This window comes from Pyxicephalus adspersus, chromosome Z (genome assembly GCF_032062135.1).
Source record: "Pyxicephalus adspersus chromosome Z, UCB_Pads_2.0, whole genome shotgun sequence".
NCBI classification, from domain to species: Eukaryota; Metazoa; Chordata; class Amphibia; order Anura; family Pyxicephalidae; genus Pyxicephalus; species Pyxicephalus adspersus.
The window spans coordinates 9,865,168-9,873,445 of NC_092871.1; the positions used below are offsets into that span (position 1 = coordinate 9,865,168).

At 38.1% G+C, this 8,278-nt stretch overlaps 1 protein-coding gene across 1 annotated transcript in view; it reads left to right on the forward strand.

Moving 5' to 3' along the window:
- LOC140343034 (uncharacterized) overlaps positions 1–7,312 on the forward strand; it is a 30,612-nt gene extending 23,300 nt beyond the window's left edge. Inside the window, exons 20-25 of the mRNA XM_072429496.1 lie at positions 448–526; positions 629–770; positions 1,487–1,794; positions 2,001–2,148; positions 2,666–2,763; positions 4,238–7,312. Of these exons, the coding sequence (XP_072285597.1) occupies positions 448–526; positions 629–770; positions 1,487–1,794; positions 2,001–2,148; positions 2,666–2,763; positions 4,238–5,089 (1,627 nt within the window). The 3' untranslated portion in view covers positions 5,090–7,312. The remainder of the gene's footprint in view (positions 1–447; positions 527–628; positions 771–1,486; positions 1,795–2,000; positions 2,149–2,665; positions 2,764–4,237) is intronic.
- The last annotated feature ends 966 nt before the right edge of the window (positions 7,313–8,278 follow it).

An 8,278-nucleotide genomic window follows, 5' to 3' on the forward strand; every position in this document is an offset into this window, starting at 1 on the left:
CGTATAGGAAAGGGAAAGTCATCTAATATTCACAAGATGGTCCAGGATACATTACAACTATAATTAAGTAAGAAGGTCTCCTCCAATTTATTTTCCAAAAAATAAAGTAAAATAAAGTAAAACTAGGTTTAGAGGATGAATAGCTTAGGTATGTCAATGAATGCTAGATGCTACATCAATGTTTATATACTGGCCAGAAATTTAATTTTGGGAAATAAATGGGAATAAATGTTTGTACAAGACTCTCACTAAAATAAGGGACTCGACTATGCTATTTTCCATCTACCCCCTGAACAACACATGCCATCGTTCTTTTAACCAAATCTTTCCCACTGGTGGTAATATGTAAAGCAATACACACTTCTCCATTGTTTGCAACCTAAAAACTAATATTGGAACATAGTTTATTGATCACATGGTTTATTATCACACTTATTGAATTTTTAGACCAATGAAACACGATTCTGGTTATGATGATTCCTGTCCCGAAGAAGGAATTGTGCCACCAAAATCCAGAAGGCTTAAAGTAAGATGAACCTTTAATCATCATTTGGTCGTCATATTTCTATCAGAACTTTGCCACCTTCATTTTCTTTAACATTCACTACCTCTATTTTGAACCCTTCAGCTGGCAACAGACCCCTCCATCCTCGATCATCGTCAGTGGAGTCAACAGCATATTGATGCTGGGGTTCGTTTTCCACAATGCATTGCTCTAACACCTCCCCAGGAGGAACCTGATGGCAGGGACATTGATGTGAGAGGTCCAGGTGTGTGGTTTGTTCTAACCTATCCAAGCCTTTATTTATTTATGTGTGACAGAATGTGTGTCCATTGGGGAGATTTCTCCTAACCTATATCCTAGAGACATAACAGGAAAGGGATCTCCACAAAATGAATAGAAATCCACTCTTAGAAAGTTGGCCATGAAGCAGGCACTCACATTTGAAGATTTTTTCATCCATTGCTGTTTTGATGACAGCTCCAATTTTTTTCTTTTCTTCATGTTCAGTGACATATGGAGAGCGAATCTCTTTATGGTGCAAATGGGGAAAAAAAACCTAAATAGAGAAAACTGTTTTATCCAACATGGGGATTGGTAGATTCTGGAAAAATGTAGTTTCAGATTGCTTAAGAGTTTCCATTAAAAATCATCCTAACTAGTTCTATACCCCACACAAAAAGCATGGGGTAGTCAAATGGTAGTAGTAAAAAGATAATCTATATCCAATTGGGGAGGCATAGGAGTGAAGCACAAAATCTAGAATTAATGAGGGCACAGTGCAACAGGTAAGTACCGTTTGTTTGAGAGTGTCGGTTAATTTAGTTCTGGACACCAGGGAGTTTACAGTAGAAGTTTTCCTTTAAATACATTTTAGTAATGAAAAGATTGAACATCAGCAAGGAACAGGGGGGGGTTATTTTCAAAGTATTATTAGCCTTATAATTACCACAAATTATTTATGATAAGCCCAATATTTTTTAGATGGAGTCACCCCACTGATGTCAGCTATCTGTGCGGGAGGAGGTCTGGAACCCATTGGAGGTGGAGGAGACCCACCAGAAATTGAAAGCTCAGCAAGTGTCATTTCAGATTTAATTGGCCAGGGTGCCAGTCTGAATGCCCAGACTGACTCCACAGGAGAAACTGCCCTCCATCTAGCTGCCAGATTCTCAAGACAAGATGCTGTCAAGGTCATGCTGGATGCTGGAGCAGATACCAATGTGCAGGACCGGCTAGGAAGGACTCCTCTCCACACGGCCATTGCTGCTGATGCACTCGCAGTTTTCCAGGTATTGTTTTTGAAAGTAGAAAGTAGACGTTTTCAAAGAATTAAAAGTGGAAAAGTAGAAAGTTCTCAGTCCTTTTTAACAAATAGAAAACTATATATAACATCATTTCATTAAACTAAAATAGGGTAATATCTCACAGTATCACATTTTCATAAAAAAACGAAACCCCTCTGTGATCTTCTTACTTCTCCCTCTTTCGCCATCAGACCCTGTTACGATGCCGTCAGACGGACATTGACGCCAGAATGAATGATGGATCCACACCACTTATCTTGGCCTCACGCCTTCCAGTACAAAACATGGTGGAAGAACTGGTGGCATGTGGAGCAGACATAGGGGCAACAGATAAGCGAGGTATATTATTAGTCCCAATTCCGTTTGTCTCCAGCTGTCTTCTGACTAACTTGGCATATGTGAGTGATTCAGTGTCTCATGTTTCATGCAATTATCTAGCTAGACCAGTGTTCCACCAGACATTGCTAGGGGTTTCTTGAGCAATTAGCAGTCTGTGACTCTCAGGTCATTTTTACAGATACCAAAGATATTTTTGCTTATCTGTAAGCGTGGTAGTCTTCCCAATAGCCAGACATGTAAGAGGCATTCTTCTTATTGCTCATCATTCCAAGGTAATGTAAGTTGTGGATATTGTAATTATAGTGGGGGTTACCTGTAGAGCTGAAAATTATTTCCCCCATGCTAAAAAGGTTGAGAAACATTGATATATGGGTAAATTACAATATCAATCTTTATATATAAAAGTAAAAATAACATAAATTCTTTTACTATTCAGTTTATTAACTGCATTAGATTCCTCTAAATACGTGCTTCATTTAAATTTCTTCTCCTTACGTTATCTATGCTCCTCTTGTAGGCAAATCTGCACTACACTGGGCCGCTGCAGTGAATAATGTACCAGCAATGAAGACGCTTCTTTCTCATGGGGCTAACAAGGATCTTCAGGACAAGAGGGTAAGAGGGACGGGCAGAAATGGAAATAAACTGGTAACCTAGGGACCAGATGCAGCCCTTCAATGGTACCATGGTGGCCATCTTTTGACCATGACAACAAGAAATGATTGTGTCTAAATGAATTTTGTAAGGATGTATCTGAATGGAATCTGTAATGTACAGATTACTTGCTACTATACACTGTATAGTCAAATGTTTACCTGAGCATTTCACCTATAGATAAGTTCAGATATTTCCAGTGAGGGGTACTGTACATTATACAAATATATTTTAGACAATCCCTCTTCTGTTCTTTCATTAATGTGTCTTGTGCAAAAAGCGCAGCTCCGTAAAGATATGGTTTGATAAGTGTGGTGAGGAGAAAGTCAAGTGGCCTTTTCAAGACCTGACCACAATCCTATGGAAAGCCTTTCACAAAAGACCTGGCTAACAATTAGTTTAAACTCTAATACTTGACTTCACAAATACCCTTTTGGCCAAACCCTAATTCCAGAGACACACCTCAACATTTTAAAATAAAAAAAAAATTGTTATAAAATAAATAGTTTGTGAATGAGCTGTTTAGTAAATTCATATGGGTATTATGGTCAGGTGATCACTATATATTTGGCACTTATAGTGTAGTTGGTATGGCAAAAATTCCCAAGCACCTGCCTAATCCATCAGCAATGAGTGCATGTCTATATTATCTATTTCCAGTTTGGTTGGTTGTATAGATTTGCCGTTGCTGATATGCTTGTTCAAGTTGAGCATTTTTGGTCATTTCCTAAAGATCTAGGGGTAGTATGGATTTTCTGCCTCTAAGTCATCATTTCTGTGTTGGGGCTTATTAGAATACCAGGGTACTTTAAGAAATTGCTAAGGGTTTTCTGGCATTTTTGCACTCGTGGACTTAATTTCCAGTTTCACTGACCACCAATGTTAAGGGGAAGTTTTTTACTAATACCCATTTAGGTAGACTAGAAGACTTTTATAACTTACTGATCACAGTACCATGCCATGAATTGTAGCTTTTTAGTAGGGATTCCCTGTGACCTGAAAATTATTTTAAGGGTATCTCCAGGGTAAATATGTTGGGAAAGGCTGCTTCAAATACCTGTTGTAACACAATTAAGGTTAATACCTGAGCATTGTCACAGGTCAAGTTGCCACCATCTTTTATAGGTTGAGATCTCCATGATGTTTTTGTGAGTTATATAATTTTTAATATAAAAAATTACCATTTATTTGTGACTTTCCTTTATTATGCCAATATACTTCTCATCAATTATCTACAGTTTCATTGTCACTAGTTAGGCCTACTTTGGCTTTGTATATGTACACATTTTTGGCAAATAAAGAATGTTGGACATTTTTATCTAATTTTTCTGAAACCAGTACCACAATAGATTTAAACTCTGTATAATATAACTGTATCACCAAAAAATATTTTGAAGTATTACTCCACTAAGTGTACTTATTTTTTCCAAAACAGGACCAGACTGCACTATTCCTGGCTGCTAGAGAAGGTAGCTACGAAGCTGTGTGCCTCCTCCTTGAACACCAAGCAAATCGAGAGTTATGTGATCATGTAGGCCATCAGCCTCGACATGCAGCTCGCGAACGTGGACACAAAGACATCCAGCGCCTCCTGGAAGAATGCAGCCAAATAGTAAACCGTAATACACCCGCTGTTCCTCCAGCGGGAGCTCCACAGCTGAAAAAGACCCCACGGCCTAGAGCCAAAGAGCCAATCAAGCCTGCCCCATTGCCACATATAGACCTCAGCAGCTCCTGTTATCACAATGCCCCTCCTGTTTCAGCACCACCCTTCCTGCCAGGGAACCAGTCAGAGGGAAACTGCTGCCAATCTCATCATGGTATGGTCAACTATGGAGGAAACTGTGCCCCCTACGCTCGCAGTGGCTCCTTTTCATCAGGTGTTGGAGGATGCCAGTGGGGTCATAGAGGATGGAGAGTCCATTTTTGTCCAACAGGCTGTACCGTCCCTGAGGCACCTTACCCAACAGGAGGGCAACAGATGTCCCCTCATGCCCACTGGCTGCCAGAATCTCAACATCCACATTCTCCAAACTGCCAAAATCCGGGCCCCAACTTCTGTTCAACACCTGCTGGGGAGACAATACCAAACAAAGACTTGCCTTGTACTCCTACTGACCAACTCGGGCATAATATCTACTTGACTCCTCCTTCTTCACAGTATGGATATCCATCCCCAGCCAGCCCTGAAGAAACACAATCTACTCAAAAAACATGCATGCACCATCACCCATTCCTCACCCCTTCACCAGAATCCAGGAACCCCTGGGGAATCGCATCACCATAAGAAGATTTCAGAAGCTTCAGAACAGATAGTTCAAACCAAGATGAGAAAAAGTTGGATGAGCTGCTCCAGGTTTCAGGAGGTGGTCAGTGCACTCTTGGAACCAACAAGCACTTTTGAAGGAGCTAGAAATGGAACCAAATTCAAATGTATGCGTGTTGATGGTTTCAGTCCCAGTCAGAGCAGTCTTGGAACCAGATGGCCCTTGTAAAGGAGCTATAGAAGGCAAAAATTGTTGGGCAAGTGCTAACCAATTGAGCTTCAATTGCTACCAAGCTTGTGAGATCTGTCAGTCTCCGATCTTTACCTATAAAGGCATTTTGTTGTCATTGTAATACGGATAATAAATGACTGAAAAACAAAACTTCTGCACATAATTAAACTGAAATTCTCAGCTATTTTTTGTAATGATAATGAACTGGGGTATTTTTTTACATTTCATGCCAGCAATTGAACATTGCTACATATTTATAAGAAAGAATAAAAGAAATGTTTTGAGCTTTGCTGCAACCATACAAAATAGGTCTTCAAATGTTTTTGTAAGTGTTTTACTTTTATAGGGGTATGTGTAAGAAAGGTAAGAGAAGGGATAATAGGGAGCACAGGAACAGGATATCGTACATGCATGAAATATATGGTGGAAATATCTAAGCAAATAACTTACATCTAGACTTCTAGACTTTTTTTCTGGTGATCATGCAAGCAATGACTGAAGATGCTTGTATGATGTTAGTTTTAAAGATTCCATCAAAAATGTTGGGTTTAGGTGTGTATTTGTAGAGATGCTCATTGATGTAGTATGCTTTTGAGTCAGAATAAGGAAAAACTTAAACTGTAACTATGGACCAAATCAAAAGTGACTTACCATATATACTAAAATTTAAACTGGGTTTCCCCCCTCAAAATGCTATTGGAAAAATTATCTTGATTTATACTTGGGCATACCACTAGATGGCACTGTGTCTGAATGTAAAGTGTGTAACAAATTCTTGCCATTGGAGACAAAAAGACATGCGTTAGACACTACATGTGGACACAGCACCATCTACAAGTGGCTAAAAAAAAATACACAAAAGATAATTTATTAACAAGAGATCTATCATAACCAACTCAAAAGTACAAAATATGTTAACTTATAAAAAGGGGAAAAATGTATATTCAGACTTGGCCTATGTGATTTTATTTGTTTCCCCTTTTAAATAAAGTTTTAAAATAATATACGGTGGATAAATTAATTCCTGTTTATTTTATTGGCATTTGTATTGATTGCTGCTTTGAATGTTAGCATTTTGCATATATGCATATATGATTAAGTATATCCCTAACATTTCAGCATTTACACAGCAATTGCTGTTTTTCTTAGTCCCCCCTGTAAAAAATTTTTTACTATCTTTTAATCCTTCTAGTAGAATATTTTTTTCTACTTTCTGTGCCATTAAAGGAAAAAAAACATCTACTGGCACGATCAACAGATAAATAAAATGATGTTACAAATGGACTGCATCATAAATTATAATATGGCCCATAATTTAATAATCACATGTATTACAAATACACCTTTGTACCTACTGTAATGTGTACCCAAGTAAAATGGTGCTTCTGTGTCCATCTATTTATCATTGTACCACAGAACTCACAGTGGTGTCCTTGCCAAGGCACTGGTTATATTACTGATGAAGAATTGTTGTTTAGGCAGAGCCACATATTAGAGAAAACCCCAGATCTATGGCAGTTGATAACTAGTAATTATATATTTATACAGTAATTGTCGAGCAGTAAAGTCGTCTTATGATTTGGTAAGTGGAAGCCAGCCAAACCTTGCTTGGGCTCCCATTCACCCCAACATATATTATCGTACTTTGCAGCATGATGTGTTATCACACAACGGCAGTGTGGCCAAGGTCCGTATAGCACAACGTTGTGGTGGATAAAAGTGCATATATGTATTTAAAATCTGTTTATACCGGTAGCTGATCGCCTAGAGTTCACTTTCATGTGTCTCCATCTTTCATACTGCACTAGAAAAATGAAATGGAGAATTGGATTGGTTGCTTTGTGCAGAGGATTGGAGGCTCAGTGCATATAAGAGAATTTGGGTATTATTTTCCATATGTGAAGCACTTAAAAGTAAAACCATTTTCTCTTATTGGGAAGGTAGCAAGAGGTCTCCTAGTATGTAACATGACTGTCATCAGGGTGTATATTTCTATTAAAGTATAAAATATTTATTATTGTCTGCTGAGTTTTATTGTTTTCTTATTAATAATAACAGCTGATTGGGGCTCCTAAAATGATATATTAATTATTAGGTGGTGCTGCAACTAAAGCGTGAATAGAGCCTTGGAGCATAATGGGGTAAGGGTTTGAACTGCTATTGTCTCGGGAGGTTTGGCCTCACTTCATGTGGTAAGAAAGTTCTCCAATTGGAATGGAAAAGTGAAAACATTTTAGTGGAGCACTGAAAAGTTTTTGAGTTTTTTGCAGTTTAGGCCTATATGTCCTTGTGGCAACTACATACCCCGATTCTTGTACTGGTGTCACAGGGATGTCAAGTGATAATTTCCTTAATGGGGCTCAATAAAAAAAACAAGGCTGGACGTACATCATCAGTCCATGGGAAGTAAGTCTCATCACCAGTAGTTTGCTTTATGATAAAAAAAGTCATCAGGGCTCTTCGTGGGAGGTACATCATCAATACACTTCTTCATGGGGGGTACATCACTATTCCTCTTCATTATAGGAGGCATGTCACAATTGGAAAAGCTGTGGACTGTACAGTAATAAATCTAATATTGAATTCCTATGGCATAAGTTACATGTTCACTTCATCTACTGATTTTACTGACCCATACATATTGATACTGACCCAAAGATTGGAGTAAAATAAAACAGCATGTGTCAGGAACTGGGACTTTGGAACTGGGATTTTGAAGAGGTTCTTCTGCACTATGAAAAGCAATAAATGCACACCCAAAAATAAAAATATAATTTGGCAAGGGATGCAGTCATCTTTGTTTCAATCAGTTTTATTAAATTTTCAGAGAAAAAAATAACAGGTAACATAACAAAGAATCAAATATATAACACATACATCGTATCCAACATAACATTATAGGCTTCAGATTAACAGTCATTCAATACCAAAGAGCTGTACATACCCAAAAAAAATTTGACAGGAGAAACATACAGTTC